The sequence below is a fragment of the Fusarium verticillioides genome, chromosome 8 (genome assembly GCF_000149555.1).
Source record: "Fusarium verticillioides 7600 chromosome 8, whole genome shotgun sequence".
Taxonomy (NCBI): Eukaryota; Fungi; Ascomycota; class Sordariomycetes; order Hypocreales; family Nectriaceae; genus Fusarium; species Fusarium verticillioides.
This window is the reverse complement of record NC_031682.1, coordinates 2,200,096-2,219,574: the sequence shown is the minus strand read 5'-3', so window position 1 is coordinate 2,219,574 and position 19,479 is coordinate 2,200,096. Positions and strand designations below refer to the sequence as shown.

The 19,479-nt window shown below is 41.4% G+C and overlaps 6 protein-coding genes and 3 non-coding genes across 9 annotated transcripts; 7 read left to right on the top strand and 2 right to left on the bottom strand.

The window, feature by feature from the left end:
- Positions 1-465: 465 nt before the first annotated feature.
- FVEG_13327 (hypothetical protein) lies at positions 466-1,399 on the top strand (the record flags this gene model as incomplete). The annotated part of the gene is made up of 2 exons (XM_018902698.1): positions 466-623; positions 694-1,399. 2 exons carry the CDS (start codon positions 466-468, stop codon positions 1,397-1,399), a joined length of 864 nt encoding a protein of 287 aa, XP_018761499.1.
- A 1,275-nt stretch (positions 1,400-2,674) lies between these two features.
- Positions 2,675-3,413, top strand: FVEG_13326 (hypothetical protein; the record flags this gene model as incomplete). Its single annotated transcript, XM_018902697.1, has 3 exons — positions 2,675-2,695; positions 2,844-3,071; positions 3,117-3,413. 3 exons carry the CDS (start codon positions 2,675-2,677, stop codon positions 3,411-3,413), a joined length of 546 nt encoding a protein of 181 aa, XP_018761498.1.
- Positions 3,414-4,374: 961 nt separating this feature from the next.
- On the bottom strand, positions 4,375-4,490 carry FVEG_17499. The gene has a single exon (XR_001989328.1). It is a non-coding gene; the product is annotated as a 5S ribosomal RNA (ribosomal RNA).
- A 700-nt stretch (positions 4,491-5,190) lies between these two features.
- On the top strand, positions 5,191-5,290 carry FVEG_17498. Its single transcript has one exon. It is a non-coding gene; the product is annotated as a tRNA-Phe (tRNA).
- A 450-nt stretch (positions 5,291-5,740) lies between these two features.
- FVEG_17497 lies at positions 5,741-5,847 on the top strand. Its single transcript has one exon. It is a non-coding gene; the product is annotated as a tRNA-Met (tRNA).
- A 628-nt stretch (positions 5,848-6,475) lies between these two features.
- On the top strand, positions 6,476-7,887 carry FVEG_13325 (hypothetical protein; the record flags this gene model as incomplete). The annotated part of the gene is made up of 2 exons (XM_018902696.1): positions 6,476-6,523; positions 6,577-7,887. 2 exons carry the CDS (start codon positions 6,476-6,478, stop codon positions 7,885-7,887), a joined length of 1,359 nt encoding a protein of 452 aa, XP_018761497.1.
- Positions 7,888-7,986: 99 nt separating this feature from the next.
- FVEG_13324 (hypothetical protein) lies at positions 7,987-9,890 on the bottom strand. Its single transcript, XM_018902695.1, has 2 exons — positions 9,580-9,890; positions 7,987-9,530 (listed from the first exon to the last, which is right to left on the bottom strand). The coding sequence occupies exons 1-2, from the start codon at positions 9,721-9,723 to the stop codon at positions 8,124-8,126; spliced, it is 1,551 nt and encodes a 516-aa protein (XP_018761496.1). The 5' UTR covers positions 9,724-9,890; the 3' UTR covers positions 7,987-8,123.
- Positions 9,891-10,677: 787 nt separating this feature from the next.
- On the top strand, positions 10,678-12,924 carry FVEG_13323 (hypothetical protein). Its single transcript, XM_018902694.1, has 2 exons — positions 10,678-10,860; positions 10,929-12,924. Exons 1-2 carry the CDS (start codon positions 10,747-10,749, stop codon positions 12,858-12,860), a joined length of 2,046 nt encoding a protein of 681 aa, XP_018761495.1. The 5' UTR covers positions 10,678-10,746; the 3' UTR covers positions 12,861-12,924.
- A 724-nt stretch (positions 12,925-13,648) lies between these two features.
- On the top strand, positions 13,649-13,843 carry FVEG_17496 (hypothetical protein; the record flags this gene model as incomplete). The annotated part of the gene is made up of 1 exon (XM_018906749.1): positions 13,649-13,843. The coding sequence occupies one exon, from the start codon at positions 13,649-13,651 to the stop codon at positions 13,841-13,843; it is 195 nt and encodes a 64-aa protein (XP_018761494.1).
- Positions 13,844-19,479: the final 5,636 nt, after the last annotated feature.

Genomic DNA, 19,479 nt, shown 5'->3' with positions numbered 1-19,479 from the left:
TCAATTTGACTCAATCGAAGACCCATTAGTGAAAATCGTGAGGCAAGAGTTTGCGAACTTGGCCCTTAGTTCATGCGGGGCAGCAGCAAGCAGGAGGCTAGGTACCGGTTTTTGTATCCCAAACAGGCCATAATTATACGATAAGTAATCATGATCCCACAATACATGTGTCGTAGTGGATCTTTTTGCTTGTCTTGGAGCAAAGGTATTGACGACACGACGTCTATCACGCCTGAGATCGCAAACTATTTCCCTGTGCCATCTTTGGATACGGATCTCGGCATTTCACCTCTCCCAATTATTGTCATGAAGCACCCATTATCATGAAGTCTCGGAAGGTGAATACTTTAACTATGTATAAATAAACCCTCCTTGTCTCCAGCGTCGAGATGGAAAAGTGGCAGGGCGCGCTATTTGAACATTATCTCTCCTCAGGCTGCAGTAGCAATATTTACCCTTATTATCATGGACCAAACTGTCAAGGTCGGTGCAGTGCAAGCAGAGCCTGTATGGCTCGACCTTGAAGGAAGCGTTGACAAAACCATCTCCCTGATCGAGAAAGCTTCCGCCGATGGAGTTCAAGTCCTTGGGTTTCCCGAAGTTTGGATCTCCGGTTATCCATGGTATGATCGGAATCTGTCAGCCAGAAGGTATCACCTGCTATGTATACATGGTGCTAACTCGACTACGCAGGCAGATGTGGACCTCGCCAGTCATCAACAACGGGAGTTGGATCCACGAGTACATGGCCAATTCAATGCGCCGAGACTCACTTCAGATGAGACGAAACCAACGAGCCGTCAAGAAAGCAGGTATGCTCGTCGTTCTCGGGTACAGTGAGCAAGATAGAGCAAGCCTGTACATGGGACAATCATTCATCGATACAGATGGCGAGATCATTCATCATCGACGAAAGGTCAAGCCAACTCACGTGGAACGAACAATCTGGGGTGAAGGACAAGCCGAGTCGCTCCAAGTCGTCGTCGTTGATTCCAAGTTCGGAAAGGTTGGCGCATTGAACTGCTGGGAGCATTTGCAGCCATTGCTTCGATACAATGAATATTCACAGGGTGTGCAGATCCATATCGCCAGCTGGCCAGCTGAGTTCGAGATGCCAGACCCTGAAAAAATTGCTTGGTTGTACCATGAGACCGGCGAGGCGAGCTATCGCGCAAATCAGTTCATGGCCATTGAAGGAGCAACTTTTGTCGCTGTGGCCTCACAGGTTCTCACCGAAAAGAACTTGGAAAGGAATGGACTTACAGGCAATCCTGTTACCAAAACAGTAAGGTGGCCTCCCTTGAAGATGGACAGACTGCTGACTGGTAATGTAGCCTGGTGGTGGATTCTCAATGATCTTTGGGCCCGACGGCAAGCCACTTGCAGAGCCTATCGGTGACGGCGAAGAGGGGATCATCACGACTGTGGTCAATTTGAGAGATATTGATAAGCCCAAGGCTTTCATCGATGTTGTTGGGCATTATGCGCGTCCTGACCTGCTGAGTCTCAAGGTCAACGAGAAAAGTTGCGAAGCATGTCGTCGTGGATTAGTGACTAGGCAAGATCTCAAAATGCGGTCTCTCTCCAGCCTTATCCAATGGTTATGTTACCATCACCATGGCAAGTTTGTTCTCTCTGGAGGTTTGGATCATGCGTGGACTCGTTGTTATAATAGCACTCGTAGTTTCTCGTCTTTTCAGATGTCCAACCGCATAAACTGTCAGTTGACTTTTAGGTTCGAATATTTTAGAGTGAAACTGTTCTCAAGCTTATAATCTGTCTGCTCCCAGCTTATGCTGCACCAACCTTGGAATTTATCAGCGGGCATTGTGAAATGCTGGGTCGAATTGCCTGTTCGGGTTCAGTGACGGATATGGCGATTATTGGCGGCTGACATATCATGCTCTGGACCCTGCTGACTTCCATTACACAATGAGCCATGAAGAGACAAGATACCGAAACAACCTGTCAATTCATGCGAGGTCTTGGTATTAATATCAACGGAACGTGAGTCCTCAGATTCAGTCAATGCGAAATAGCAAGGCGAAGATGCTGCCGAAACAAAGCTGTTGGACCTGTAAACGTAAGATGACATATCCTATGGGCATCTCCAAGCTGACAAGTGCAGGGCGCAAGATCGGCTGTGATAGGACAACTCCAAGATGTAATAATTGCACTCGGACACAAAGAAAGTGTCTTGGGTATGGCCTTCAGCGTCTCTGGCCAGATCGTCATGATGGGCGGCGGAGAAAACGTGATCCTGCTGAGCATCGACCTCCAACAATACTTTCAAAGTCGGTTCACTATGGCAAATACTTTTTGAACACATCTTCATCAGACGTTTACATTACTCTCTCCAAGAGTGATGGACATATACTTGTGAATCTCTTCCAACGACCTCGACGCAGTCTCACACTTCATGGCTCCTTGCCCGACCGTGCAGGGATGCGTCTCGGTTATTGTGTGTGATGCTTTTATTTTCCCCAGATACTGGCTAACGGCAACAGATCAAACCATTATATCACCAATGATCTCTACCACTCAAGCCCAAAATGGCTTTTGTTCGACATTACTACCCATGGCTTTATCTAGCCAAGACACTTCAGCTCTTGCATTGCTCAATGCAATGATAGCCGTGGCAATGATCCATTACTCAAACTCGATAGCTGATGCAATGTCGTTCAAACTGAAAGCCGTACGGAACTTGTCAATATCCCTCGCAAGTCCGAGGTCAAAATGCACATCAACCAATCAAGTTCAGCTTGCAGCAGTAATGATGCTTTGTGTTTACGATGTCTGTGTGACCAGACATTTCGTTCGGTACCATGACTGACATTTCATAGGTCTTCAATAGAGAAGAGCACAATTGGCACATCCATTTGAAAGGAGCAAAGGAGATCATAAGGCAACAGCGCACAGATACGCCCGGCGCAAGCTCAGATTTCCTTCTTACTTGGTGGCTATATCACGATGTTTTGGCTGCTTTCAACCATCCATCATGGCGACTTGACGAAAACCATGGCTCCGTCTCAACATCCGCTCTTTGCGCTTTCAGTGGCGGCAAGTCTCTTGTAAGTGCCCACATTCCTACGCCCACTGTCCTAACTCTAGTCCAGATCGTGGGGTCCTTGGGCTGTTCTGTTGAAGTGCTTGAGATTATTGACGAGATCAACATGATGCGACTTCACTCGGCGCATGATTGTCAGAGCACCTCGACGCTACAAAGGTGCGATTTGGCAATGAAGCTTCACAATCTCCGAAAGTCACTTGCGCCCATCGAGTACTCTGATGGCTTAAGATCACAACGCATCCTGGCCATCGCTGAGTTATATCGCCTAGCGACATTGCTCTATCTTCAGCGCGTGCATCCCATCGCGGCTCGTCAAGTAGTTGTTGGACAAGAGGTTTCGTGATAACGACATGTCATGATGTCTTGGCTCATGGACCCGGAGGGAGGACAACTTGCGACACCACGGGTGGCCCTTTGAGCTTTGCGCGAGATTTGGATTTGATCTTCAGGTAGGCAGTTGAGAATGGTGGGCACGAGGATCACAATGGGACAATAGGACTTGAGAGTCTGCTACGTGAGCAGGCTGTGAATCCTTGGGTGTCATGAGCATTATCTGCACTACCTCTGGAGACACTAAAAGAGATGGAGCAACTAGTGGCGATCGATAAGTAATATACGGATAAGAACAAGTGCGTTATCAATGACGCGGCGACAAGGAGTGTCTGTGTTCAATCGCGTGTGCCAGAGGCCGAGGAGGACTTGGCATGATATAACGCGACGCGACACGACACGACGAGGTGCTCGTGTCCTCTAACAGTAGTGGGGCCTTCAAATCTCTGTCGAACTGACCAGCCACAAATTGGTACTTCCGATCAGGCAGCTTATCAGTACGATAACACTCTGGACCATCAGGGGATGACCCTTGTATTTGCGACCAGGTGCTTGCTACGGCGGCGCTCAAGAGCCATCAACGCAAAAGGTACATTTCCTTCTCCGGTCAACATAGCATCTTGCGAGGTCGCTGGAGGTGACAGAGCCAGCACTGGGAGCCCAACAGCCAGGCAATTAAATGGCTTCAAGTAGCGACCTCCTTTGCAAGCGCCGTTTCTCTGCGCTTCAGTTCTAGTTCCCTCGCTTCATATAGTTGTTCTCACACTGAATTATCGCAATGCCTCACTCACTGATGTCGAGGTCATTGTCCCTCACTCGCCCCTGTAAATTGGTGTGCGTCATGCGTTTGCTGTCAGCTGCAACACCAACTCGACAGACAATCAGCCAGCGACTGAAATTTTGCTCAGCACAGTCAAGCTGCCACTAACCAGCAGCCAAAAAGAAAGACAGCTCAGAGACACACACCCGGCAAAAACATACAACAGCGGGGATTCGCTGGTCGTCACCGACCCAACTACTAATCCGCCGGTTAGTGGCTTGACTATGGGAGAGCGGACGGGATCCCGTATTTTCCACTACCTTTGGTCGTATGTGCTTGACAGAGCATGTCTTTTTGCTTATATCGACAGCTTCTCAGTGATACTACCCTACTTGTGTTCTCTTTTCTCTTTACTCCCGACATCTGGCGGCAATGTTGCTTCAAGTCATTCTGCTTTCTTCACTGTCATTCACAGAAGGTCAAATAACTCTCTGTCACCGTAACAGCACTATGCCAATGCTGCCAGACCTGTACACACGCGTTGGCGTTTGACTGAACCTGATTGCTGACTATATGTGATTGACATCCAACGCACAACAGCACTCACCTCATTCACTTCTCCAACAAAACCTGCTTGTTTCGACAATACCACTTGTCTAGAGTCAAGCAACAATAAATGCTGATATGCCAGCACTATACAAATTTCAATGCACAGATGGCTCATTGCCCCATGAAAGATATGCCAATTGACGGTGTCGGCATTCATCAAAGCTTACCCTTGAGCTTGGACTCGAACGGTTTCGCAACGTCAGGTGGCGGCAAGACAAACCAACGTGAACCGCTCGCGCCAACGACCCAGGAAGTTCTGGCAGGCTATACCGCTCAATTGTCATTGGAGCTCCCCCAATTCTAAATTGAGTGATCGATTTAACAAACTCGACGGCATCAGTAGATGCTCCCAAGCTCAAGTGTCCATGGTTCGCTGGCAGCCGTCGCCTATGTTGCCAGTCAAGTCTCGGCAAAGCAACAAGCGGGTTTAGCTCAGTTGGGAGAGCGTCAGACTGAAGCTCCAACTTCAATCACTATCATTCGATATCTGAAGGTCGTGTGTTCGATCCACACAAACCGCATGTTTCTTTTTGCTCTTCTCGCTAGTTGCCTGTGGGTCTGTCTGCAGTCTGCTTGACTCGAAAGTGTCTAGCGTTGAAGAACCAGATGAATGGGGAATATCAGGAACTTCGTCGTGACGGTGTTCAAGGGCTTGGCCAAGCTTACCAAATCAACTCTAAGACAATAATGAGTTTATGGGAGGGACTGATCCTTCATTTTTGGGACTGATAAAGTACTTTCATTGATTGACTTGCAGGCTGACCTCTTCGCGAGCAGACTGGATGACGCAGACTCTTCACGCCCAGGATAACGGGGCAAATACCTGTCTATTGAGGAGCGTTTTGGAACAACAGTATGATAATAGGTATTTCTGCCACCCAATGAAGTCCATGGACACTCAATTCTTGTACAGCAATTCTTTCGCTGTCCGCCAACGAATTGAGTGGGCATCACAACCCACTCAGAGCACTGTCGGTGTGGCTCAGTTGGTTAGAGCGTTGGTCTCATAGCACGAAGCGTGATTTGATCACAGATCAGAGTAATCCAAAGGTCGAGAGTTCGAGCCTCTCCACCGACAAGAACTAGTCTTTTTGACCTTGTTTTTCTTTTTGTTCTTCCCTGTTGGCCGTTGTGTTGAGAATTGGCTCAAAGACAGCTAACTCAAGTTCCCATTTTGCCTCCCAAAATGCTGAGATGCCCTTAGCCCCACGGCGCTGACCAGCAAAATCTTGAAGAACGTCACAGCAAACCACAATTTGCTGAGATCAATATGACAGACTATCAATTGAATGCCAACCTCAGCCAGTCATAAGTCGATCGTTCTTCCTACTCGGTTATATCGGCACTATGTAAGACTGTTCCCGGCATGTCAGCATGAGCCATGACGCATCATGTAAGCACGGCTCATGAACATCGCATACTCGCTTGTCCAAATACAGTATCTCATTCGAGATCAATCTCAGCCCTACAGCAGTCATATCATCTGCAACGTATTCAGCATGGAGATTCACGGAAGTCAAAGTTTAATCAGGTAACCCATTCGAGCATGTCTAACATCACGACGTCGTTGCGCAGGAAGAGGCCGCCCAGATGAATGGCATTTAAGAAGTCATGATACCGGATCACCAGTCTGCCTTTCAATAGACAAGACACCAAATCACATCATAGCCACTGGCGAATTTATTACTATCGTCATCTTATTCAGGATGATTTCCTACCATTGCATCGTAGCATGGGGCACTCTCCTTGCCGCGGTATCGCTCCCTGACATAGCCGCTACTCTTGGCAAATACTGACAGATAAACAGGTCACCAACGCCCATGAAACCGAGGCTTATCCTCCAAATATCACCATTTCCAACACCACCACGTCTATGTTCCAGCTCAGCAACGACACTGAGTTCTCATTCATCCTCAGCGAATATCTTTCCCTAGCCAACGAAGGCGGTAGCGCCACAGGGGAAGTCCTCCGAGCAGCTGCTGTGATTGAACCCAACAATCCCGAGAGTTGGTATCGCGAGTTCAAGTTTCTTGCAGACAAGATCCGTGAACAGGCTGTCGCTGCTGAGAAGAAGAAGGACTGGGTTTCTGCTCGATCAGCCTACTTCCGGTCCTCGTCTTACTACAGGGGTGCCGACTTTTTCTTGCACGGCAATCAGTCTGACCCTCGTATCAACATCCTGTGGCAGAAGCAAAACGCAAGCTTCACGAAGGCTGTTAGCCTCCTTCCAAAGCCTCCGACCTTTGTCGAGTTGAATGCAACCAAGTTTAATGTTCCGGCATACTTTTACCCAGCGGATGCTCAACTACCCGCTGGTAAACGCCTTATGTATGGCAAGAAGATTCCTACAGTCATCGTTGGGACTGGATACGACGGGTCTCAAGAGGCTCTCTACCATAGTAATTGTCGTGAGATCATCGAGCGCGGCTGGAACTGCATCACATACGAAGGCCCAGGACAAGCGACAGTGCGTCGACAGCAGAATCTAGGCTTCATGCCTGAGTGGTGGGAGGCCGTCACCCCAGTTGTCGACTATGTTCGCAGTCGACATGACGTTGATTCTGACCGAGTCGCTCTCATTGGCATGTCTTTTGGTGGACTACTTGCACCCTTGGCCGCGACACATGAACATAGATTGGCGGCTGTGCTTGCGATCGACGGGATGCTCAACCTTCAACGCTCTATCCTGGAGCAGTTCCCTCCAGCTTTGACCAAGCTCTTCCTTTCAGGTAACAGCACTGCCTTTGATGATGAGATCTACAGCCTTCTCAAGAACCCCAAGATTCCAACGGCACTCAGCTGGCCGATCAACCAAGGAATGTGGGCATGGAACACCAAGAGTCCTTTCAAGTGGTTGACCATGGTGGGAGAGTTCAACCTTGATAAGCAAAGTCTGGCCAAAATTAAGTGTCCGGTATTTGTCGCCTCGGGTCAGGATGACACGACTGCCCCGGAACAGCCAGAGGAGATGGCGAGGGCCTTTGGAAAACAGGCGCACTACTTTCTGTTCAAGACTGAGCTGGGATCTGGAGTTCATTGTGCCATTGGGGCAGAGAATCAGCTTGCCCAGGAGACACTGGGCTGGCTTGAGGGTGTTTTTGACACTGTCTCAAAGTAAGCATCATAAGAAGAACTTGTGGTCTATGGGGCGACATCATAGCCTTGGACTTTTGAGAGCATCATCCAATGCAGGGAATACACGCACTTTGACTAGAACTGTCTTGGACTGGTTATAATCCAGTGACTTGATTTTCATCGGAGCAGAATTGATGTCATCTATCCAAAGTCATCATATCTAACATTAGAGCCCGGATCTATCATTTTATTTATTCCATGCATCGTTATAGCTTCACCTCAATCACTGTCTGCTTCACTCCGTGACGATTCCATCTCCGCCTTGAGCCTCTGATAAAACTTACTTCTCTGTCGAATGGTATTCCCGTATCGAATGAAGATGAACGGGATAACACACATAAAGACGCTCACAACCCCCAGTAGTGTTGAAGCCCACCCAACACCAAGTTTGGTATACATCGGCGCCGCAGCGATACATAGTCCCGCGCCTGCAAGATTTCGTAGGCACGTTCCCGCCGCCATGGCTGATGCTGAGTACACTCCGTAGCAATCGCCCAGGTAAGTTGTTAGAGCGATGCTGATGAGAAGCTGAGCAGCTCCGAATGGAATTCCTGCTATCATGGGTGACACCCACGAGATACTGGACCGTGCTGTCCAGCCAGCCCAGAAGAGTGAGACTGCCAGAAGAGGCCCGCCCATGCATGCTAGAGGCAACCTGCTGTACTCATTCTTCTGTGCCCAAGTTTGACCGGCTTTTTTGCAGCGTCTGTAGTAGGCATCCCATAAGAAGAATATCACTAGGCCAAGGCAGATTCCTCCTGCAATGGGTAAGTACATGAAGCTGCTTTTCTTGTTTGACATCCCGTAGAGGCCCTTGAAGACGATAGGGTATGTCTGAAAGAACATGTAGTACACGCTGTAAGCTAGTGCGATGTATGTAGCCGTTGCAGCGACGATCAGTTCGGTGAAGAGCATGTGCAGTGGTCGAATGAGCACGACGCTCATCAGGTTGCGCCAACCCTTTGCTTCGAGTTCGATCGCGGCATACGTCTCAACGTTGCCCTGGCCAGTCTTTGCTGCAGATCGCCGGATCTTCTTCGCGCGTCGGGCAAGGATGGTAGGGCCAAAAGTCTCTGGTAAGAATGCCAACGGAATTATGGTCACACCGGCAAATATGAGGCTGAACCAATAAGCCCATCGCCAAGAGATCGGGGCCAAGTAGGCAGCTATTGTTGGAGCTATCAATGGCGCGCAGATACTCGCTGTGTAGTAGTATGTGAGCGCTCTGCCTCTCTGAGTCAGGTCGCCGTGTATGTCTGCGATGATGCCGCCGCCAAGAGTGCTAGGCGAGCTGCCGACAATTCCTGACATGAGTCGGAAGACTAGCATGGACGGCCAATTCGGCGCCAGAGCGCAAGCAAGAGTGAACAGGATGTAGACGATGAAGGCCGCTTGGAGAACGTATTTGCGGCCTTGAAGCTCTGAAAGAGGCCCGAAGAGGAGAGGTCCGAAGACGTATCCTACGAGGAAGAGTGATATGGGGAGTGCCAACTGTGGATTCCCTCGTGTATCGTCAATACCGAACTCAGCGGCCATCGGTGACATGGCATTAGCAGGGAGGGAAGAAGAGAGTGTGCTGTTGAATAATGTCAAGGTTAGGGTAAACACCACAAATCTCTTCTTGGCCTAACATTTGTCAGTACTTGACATCCTTTGTTTATGGTGGTCCGCATACCTTGGACCAGTTGGTGGGGTTCTCTGGATCATTGTTGTCGAATGTGACGATGACCCTTGTTGTTTGTTGAGACTCGAACGATGTATTCTTCTCAAGAACCAACGATCCTGGGTCGGGATCCGATATCGCTTTTGAGACCTCCATGACGATATGAGATGACTGCTGTCCTGTGTATGGGATCGTGGCGTCTGACGGATCGGGATCACAAATGCGATTACTATCACCGCAGATAGTAGATTAGAGGAATTGGTAGTGTCTACACGAACAGGAACCAGGTGTGCATTGCTCGAAATGGTAGGATATTCTTCGACTTAAAACAATCCTTCTCTCTGGCTAGAAGCTCGTTCAGCATTTCCGCTTGGGGACGCTACATCCTACAAGCCATTGCGGGGACCATGCATCTCACCATCGTTATTTGTTTGCTGATTTTGGGTCTACTTGAACAATTCAGGCCAGTAGAAATGCGGCGCGTATTAGAGACCGATCGGCAATGCCTCGGAACGGCCGCTTTCTTGTACTTCACTTGACAATTCATCGACCATCATGATGCTTACCAGGGGCATACACACGGTAATAACCCGGACACAGAGGCCATCCTGAGATCGAGCTCAAGAACTTCAATGTATGCTTCTTCTATGCAATGTACTCTTCATGTAAGTGTACTTGACGGATCTTGTGTCTGTCAATTCTTGTCCTGGGTACAATGTCAGGAGCGGTATTTTCATCAAGTGAACGAAGCTTAGAGACGAGAGATGTGATTTGTCTTGCACATTGCAATTGACCAAGTCACTCTCTACAACCTCACCACGACAGCCGTGAAATTGATTCGAGGTCGATGAGTCTGCGATGCGATTATGCAGCGATGCACCCTTCAGCCTCGCGAATCATCGCAAGATATAACACGGCGGAGAAGAGAGTTGTGTCGGCAGTTTACGATATGCACAAGTCGACGCGGCTCTGCCTAATTGGGTCTAGAACCCCAAGCACCTTGCATGGATTCCCCGCTCGTTCAAATTATCCTAACACGGTAATTCTATACGAACTGTCGTCATTGCCAACCTCTCACTCTTCGGCTTTGTTTGGCAGTAGGGAAACGTCGCGATACATTGACCTGGCTCGTTTGTTTCCGCCAATTCCGATCACTATTAACTACACTGGTGCAGAGCGATGTCTGGCCGTGTTGTACGACGCCGAAACGTCAAGACTCGCAACCGCAATGGCTGCGTCACGTGCCGAGCTCGGCGGCTGAAATGTGACGAGACAAAGCCAGAATGCAATAACGTTAGTCGATGCCAATGACTCGAATACCATCTCCATAGGGCTGAGTTACTGATTCGTGGGATCCACAGTGCATACGGTTGTTCATGCCATGCAGTGGTTATGCAAACCAGATCATCTTCAAAGATCAGAACAAGCTTTTCAGCCATGACCCTCCGCGCCGGACACGGTCAAGCCAAGTGATAGACGAGTCTTCAGACAGGCGAGGTAGTCTTCACGATGCACCGCAAGCTGGAGAAGCACAGAGTCCGGCACCTGGGTACTATTCTTCATATGCGACTCCAGCACCAGAGTTGGAGAATGATACCATTGCGACACCAAGTCGCATTTGCGATGCTGGACAGGCAAACGATAGCTCGGACGCAACTGCCGCACTTTCATCTTCCGAAACACCTGCGGCCTGGGACTCTGGATTCATACCTGATACCGATGTTGACGCATCGGCCCCGGCTGGAGATCTTCGTGGTGGTTTACCATACATCGTGTCACCAGTTGCTACATCGAATCAAAGTCATCAAACGTCATTCCCATTCTTCGGTCCATTAAGCGTCTCATCTCCCCAGCTAGCTCCAAAAACGCAGGTTCCAACTCTGAGAAGTAGTCAGTTCTTCAATGGGCTTTCCACTGCTCCGATCATCCCTCAAGGACTTCTCGAGAGCATGAAGTTTCCCGAGGATATGCTCTACTACCATCACCTTCGGGATACATCACCATACGGCGTCCTCACACTATTGTATCTAAACGATATCATGGATGCTGGATTCCTCAGTGCATCATTTTACCATGCTGCTTTAGCTTTGTCAGCTCTGAAAGTCTCAAAATCCAACATGGGGCAGCAGTTACGGAGTCAGGCAGCAATACACGCACTAGAACACTTTGTCATAGCTCTTGGAGACGTTGGGAATATACCGATAGAGGATATGAACCCTGACATGCCAACACCAGGAAACGAACACGGCCCTGGAAGACGAGAGAAGATTGTATCTTGGCTTAGCACAGTCTTGTTACTGGCACACTTTGAGCTAAGACGAGCACAGATGAGGCTATGGTGCGTGCATGGTCGTGCAGCGGTCGAGTTCCTGTCGAACCATCTGAACCTTGTGAGGGAGACAACGATCGGAGAATCCCTGGTCTCTGCCTTCTCAAGAATAGCAGCCCTATTGGAGATCTACGAGGGTACACATTCGATACAGGAACAAGTTGTGTCATCTGAGGCATCACGGTCTCTCGTCCAATATCTCGCTGGCTCGACGCTGCCATACGATAGGCTGCTCTACATCATGCCCAGAGTGAATGATTTGGAAGAAAAATGGAGGTCCAATCTTCGACCAGGCGCGGAGTGGGATCAGCGTGTTGATGAGCTTAGACTTGAGCTCGAACAATGGCGAGCTAGCCTATTGCCGGAAGATATCCCTGACTTCGACGGCGAGGGGCCAGAGGCCGACATCAATATGAAGCCACTAACGCTTCTTTCCGCCCCGGAACCAGTCAGGCCGGCTACAAGTTTTACGCATTACCTCGTATCTACGCTTCGACTTGACCTGATGTACTCGCCAGAATCAGGACCAAGACTATCTCCCTCTGAACGTTCGGCGATATTGCGCAAGATCTGTCGTCTTGCAGCCGGCCTTCCATATGACCTCTCCGTCATCGTTAACAACTACGGATATGGAATGCTCCCTGCGATGCTCAACGCCTACCATATGTCCGATGCTGTAATAGCAAACTGGATCAAAGGATGGGTTGCGTCTCGGCCCGACACAAGAGAAGGCATCTGGGACATTGAACGCGTGCAGAGATTGATAGCGTATCTTGATAAAGAGTATAATAGTGAGGGATCAAGATCTGGATGGACTGTCATCAAGACTCGGATGGTAGACGCAGAGGAAAATGGGGATGATGCGCAACAAAACACGAGAGAAGAGCAATCTAGAAGTTTTTGCGTAGAGATATCCTGCAAGGGAAAACGTGGATGGAGCATTGACTTTGTCGAGATAGAATAACTTAATAATGCGGTGACAAAGCCCAATTCATGTTGCAAGAAATTAATAAAAAAAAAATAAAAAAAAGAATAAGCGCCCATCGCGTGATCCATTGTGACATGGAAAAAAATCATCGCTGTTGTCAGAAAAGGGCGTCATTGCGATTATCGGATTACCAATACGAGAATGACAAGTTTAATTGCTGAAAATCTTTGTAGGGCGTAGCGGACGACAAGCTCGTATGACTCAGAATGGTCACTACTCAATGAAGGGCGCAATTGTCAAGTTGACATTCTAAGCAAAGATGACAAATGACCTAAAGATTTTGACAATAGCGCATGCCACAGGGTGCAGCCACTAAATCGACATCGGCCCGGTGTCCAATCACACGCTGCGAAAATTGCGTCGCTCGTTTGTTCAAGCCCGAAAGGGAATTCTTGAACGAGGACATGTCATGTCATGTCATGTCAAGTCAAGCAGGAATTTTACAGGGAGACAATTCGAGAGAATTCTATAGAGTCATATGCTGGGTGAGAGAGCATGTCGAACAGGATATAAGAGCGTGCGGTTTCCTGGCAAATTATGTCTTTCATTCTCATCATCATCAAGCAATTCATTGAACAAGCAATTCAAGAGCATCTTCAACTCTGAGATCAACACTTCGAACAATTCGAACAATCCAACAAGTTCTATACACTATCTCCACACTATAACCATATCTTGCATACTGCAACCAGCCCTATAAAAAACCACTACTACCTACAATTCAACTCCACTATCACACAAAAACACTACACACTCCGAACACAATGGAATCTACCAAGATCAACGCTCGCCGAGTCTGGTCCTCAATTGTCCGCCATGCCAAAGAGCACCATGAGTCGGTCAACGCTGCCGTAGCTGCATACTACCCTCAGCCATCGCCTGCCTACACATCTGGCGGCAAGTCCGCGACATCCTCTGTCCTGTCATCTCCACGATATTCGTATGAGAAGCCTCAGTAGACGCTTCAAGGGGAGTTGGTATAATACACGAGGTGCATGATTAATGTATTGGCAAGGATAAACTATGGACTGAGAATTATTGCTTATTGTTGGTTTATTTTGGGGGATCCAAAAGGAGTATATATATGAGTTAAACGTTTAGTAATAATAATTAGAGATTGAATACCAAGGACACAGTTGTATGAGTGTAGGATACAGGCGTTACCGCGGTGTGATCTAAGTTGTAGATTAGTTATATACCCGAGTCAACTCCCCGCGCCTTGTGCAGACTTCTACAGTCTATCTCGGACTAGTTATATAATTACTTATTGATGGAATTCGTGTGTAGGGACTGTGATTACTGAACAACGCCGTCTTCCTGCGGAGTTGCGGAGTTTCAGCTGCGATAAGCTTAACGAAAGAACCGAGAAAGCCGTCAAGATCGTTTAAATACAACAGACAAACCGCATATCTGCGATGAAAAGCCACGTTGGTAGGGACTTGAAGAACCAAGTGGCTGCCAGTATTCCAATTATCTTGACATCTCTTAAGCCTGTGTGAGGGTACTCTTCAACATCGCCTCCGGCCTCCTGATACTTACGTTCAATTGCGAAACATGACTACCGAGCAATTCAGCGGGGATTCAAAGATTTTCCCACGGGCGGGACTTGCACAAGATGGATGGTCCACAGAAGACGAAGCGACAGCGACGTGCTACTGTGGTGCAGTTCAGCTGGTCTTGGTGAAGCCCCATTGAGAAACCAGGAACCCAAGACATTCATTAATAGTAACCAGCCTTTGAAGAAGCCTGGCTTCGTTTTCTCATTCGTTTGTCACTGCAGTGACTGTCGCAAGATCACGGCTTCGATGTTCACCACTGGCATCGTTGTTCTCGACACATACTTAAAACATATCCGCGGTAAAGAGAGCCTCAAGCAGTTCAGCCAGTCAGATACAATTGAGAGAGATGGAAGCGCGATGACCAATTTCTTCTGCATGACGTGCGGATCGCTCATGTACCGAAGGTCTTCAGCTTATACAGGAGTTAGTGTCCTGAGAGGGGGCACAGTTGATGATTTTAAGCTTGTAGAAACAGTGCTGAAGCCAGATGTTGAACAATTCTGTAGGCATAGAGTTGCATGGTTGTGTGGTATAAAGGATTTAAGACAAAGCCAAGGGCAAGCTAAGCTAGAAGACCTTAAGGTATTAATTTAACAAGACCCTGATACTGACAGGCTGCTGTTATTATAGGTAAGGTAAATGCCTTTGCCTAGCTTATACTATAACCTAACTTCCCCAGTTCAACCACTGTTTCATCATTGATTTCACTTTATCTGCAGTTCAGATGCAAGGGCGGTTAGTCACATGCCTAGGCACATGCATTTAATTAATAGAGTCATTATCAACTTCAGGTCAATTTAACTTTCGCTAACTAACTTATATAAAAGTTAACCTTATTCCTTTAATTCTAACTTTTATAGAACCTTTAAAGAACCTTGCTATTACCCTGCCTTTATCCTTACTAATTCAGAAGCAGCTCCCCCTTTACTATAATAACCCTTTCAGCTATATTAAGAAGCTACTCTTTATATATATTTAAGCCTATAAAGGCAGTAAGGAAAGCTACTTAATTTAATTAAAAGGGAAGACTTTTCCTTAGGTATTTCTTTAGATCCTTAAAAGCTAATAGCTTATTATTAACCTAGGTTATATTAATTAAGCTAGGAAGGTCTATATAATAAATTAACTTAATTAAGTTATAATTAAAAAAAGCTATTTTAATAAAGTTAAATTAGTACTTTAATAAGAAGTTCTTTTTAATAGTAGCTATTATTATATATAACTTTTTATATTGCTTTTTATTAGCTACCTTTAAAGTAAGCTTAATAGCTATATTAAGGTTATAGTAAGTTATATAGTAGGCTTGATTATATAGCTATAGGCTATTTTATATAGGTATTATATTAATAGCTATAATAGATATTAGTAACTATAACTAATAGGTATATTAAGGAATATATTTATAAGTTTATACTTAATCTTTTACTTAGTTAAGGTCTAACTAACCTTTAAATAGAAGTGTAATAAGTATATTAAGCCTAGTATTCCTTTAATTAAAGTAAAGGAAAAAGGTTAATATAGCTGCTAAGGGGCAGTACTTATATTACTTAATTAAAGCAGTAATTATATTACTTAAAGCAGATAAACATTAATTAATTTTAAGCTTTATAATTCTAGCCTACTATAGGGGCCTTACTATTTAAGCTATTATAAAAAAAGTTAAAAGCTTAATAGCCCTAAATAAGGCTAATAGTAATTAAAAGAAAAAAAAAATTAACTTAAAAAAGTATATATATTATATAGACTTTTATTAATTTTCTATTATTTAATAAATAACTTATATTATATTTAAAAACTTTTAATAAAAAGCTTAATATAAAACTTATAATTAAACTTATAATTTATTATAATATAATTAATAAATATAATTATAAGTTATTTAAATATATAAATTACTTTTTATAGCTTTTTAAATCTATAGCTTAAAAGCTTAAAGTATAAACTTTAAAAGCTAGCTTTTACTTATTAAACTCTTTTTTAATATAATAGTTACTTAAAGATAATATTAGCTAATTTAATATATAACTCTATAACCCCTTTAATTATATTATAAAAATCCCTTACTTTAAAATCTTACTTTTTTAAGGTTTAATTTAATAATATTATTATATTTATATTATAAATAATTAAAAATAAATTAAGTAAGTATAATAATATTATATTAAATTAAAGCTTAAAAAAGTAAAATTTTAAAATAAAGCGTTTTTATAATATACTTAACTTAAATATTTATTAATTATATTTACCTTTAATTTATATTTTATATATTACTTTATATTATTTTATAACTTAATTTAATTTATTACTAACTTACTAAGCTAGCTTTAGTTTATTAATATTTATAGTTTTTCTTTTAATATTAAAATCTTTATTTTATAATTTACTTTTTTAGCTCTTTTTTTTTTATTTCGGTTTTTTTTTATAATAGCTATTAATTTTTATAATATAATATTTATATTATTAATTTAATTACTTTAATTATATATTTTAATTTTATAAATTATATTTAATATTAGCTATTACTATTATTTAATTTAATAATAGTAATAAAAGCCTATTATTTTATTAATAAATCTTAAGCTTATATTAAGTAATTAGCTAGGTTTTTTAAAGTTCTTGATTTATTTATAATAATTAATATAATAAATATATTTTATATATTTAAAAGCCTTATAATATAATTAAAAATTATAAAATCAATTTATTATATTAATTACTATTTATATAAGTATTAATTACTATGATAAAATAATTATAGCTTTTAATATTAATTATATAATATAGTATTCTTAAATAGTTTTTATAGTTTTTAATTTATTTAAAATTAAGCTTTTAAAGTTAAAGATTTAGTATTATTAATTACTTTAATTAAGTAATAATAAAAAAAGCTTTTAATTTACTAAAGTTAAAGAAAATATCTTTTTATATTTATAAATTAAGGCTATTTATTTAATTAAATTATAAAGTTAAAGGTAATAGTATTATATAATCTTAAAATTAACTTTTAAAGTTATTATAATTTTTAATATAATATATAATACTTTATATATAATATATTAAAAAATACTTAAGTGTTCATTAGCTATATTTTTCCTTAATTTATGTTCTTTATACTGCGCTATATTGCCTTTTAACCTGATCTAATTTATTACTAACTTACTAAGCTAGCTTTAGCCTGCTAATACTTATAGTTTTCCTTTAATACTAAAATCTTTATTTCCTAATTTACCTTTTTACCTCTTTTTTTTCCCTTACTTCCCCTCCTTTATACTATAATAGCCTTTAATTCCTATAATATAATATTTATATCTATAATTTAACTACTATAACTATATATCTTAACTCTATAAACTATAGCTAATATTAACTATTACTACTACTTAATATAATACTATTAATAAAGGCTTACTATTACCTTAATAAGTATTAACCTTATTTTAGGTAATTTATTAAGTCTTTTAATACTTATATTTAATCTATAATATAATTACTAAAGGCTTTATTTTTAGCTTTATTTCTATTAATACTAAATAGCTATATTTAATAGCTAAAGATTATAAGATTAACTTATTATATTATTAACAGTTTATTAATATATAATAGGTATTTTCTTATGATTTTATAATACCTTAAGAAAGATTAAAGGACTAATATAGTATTAAATTTAAAGCTATAGATTTTTATTAAAGAGCTAGATATATAAGTATTAACTGCTTTAATTAAATAGTTATAGCTATTATTAATATTAATTATATAGTATTATATCTTATATTAGTTTTTATAATCTTTAGCTTATTTAGAATCAGGCCTTTAAGGTTAAAGCTTTAATATTAATTACTTAAATTAGGTAATAATAAAGAAGGCATTTAGTTTATTAAGGCTAGGAGAAATATCTTTTTATACTTATAATTTAACTAAATAAGTAGCCTTAATCTATAAGGTTAAAGGCAGTAGTGCTATATAACCTTAGGACTTGCTTTTAAAGTTATTATGTTTCTTTAGTATTATATATAATACCTTATATATAATATATAGTGTTTAGAATAAGTTACTGACTTATTAGTTATTTTGATTTAACTAATTAGTTAAATTATGATTTAATTTAACTAATCAGGAAATTAATTTGACTATAGTTATGAAAATATGAATAAATTAAATTAAATTAAATTAGGTTAGTGATTTAATTTAACTATAGTTATTAAAAGATTATTTAGTTAAATTAAATTAAGTTATAATTTAATTTAATTTGACTATAATTAAACTAATTAATTAGCTTAAAAACACTTAAAATAGCTATATTAAATTCTCTATTACTCAAATAGAAAATTAAGTACTATATATATATTATATATAGAAAGCACTATATAAGGCTATTTTCCTTTTCTTTATAGGGCTTATATAGTTAATATAATTAAATAAAATAGATTTTAAAAATCTAAAGAGCTTTAATTAAAGGTCTTTAAGGACTTTAATTTTTAAGTATTTATATTAAATTAAATCTTTTAATTAGAGTTATAGAAGAATATATATACTATAAAGCCTTTACTTTACTATATTATAGTATACTATTTACTTACTAATTATATTAAATAGTATAAAAAAGTATTACTTTAAGAAACTTTAGGTGTATATATAATAAGTAAAAAGGTAAGTTATTTATTATATTAAAATAGATTATTAAGTAATATATCCCTTATTATATAATATATTAATTATTATATAGTCTTATAGTTTTTATATAGTTTTAACTATATAGATAGAATTTATATAAATATATTAAAAATAAAGTTACTTAAGAGCTTTAATTAAAGCTTTTTAAATTCTTATAACTTACTATATTTAATTTAAAAACCTATATAAGACTTAAAATAGTAAGAAAAATAGTTCTATATAATACTTTTTATATATAATCTATATATAAATATTAATATCTTATTTAGGTAATATAGGATTTAATATAGTTATTTTTAGTATTTTTAAGCTAATTAACTAAAGTAACTATAGTTAAATTAAATTAAGTTATAATTTAACTATAG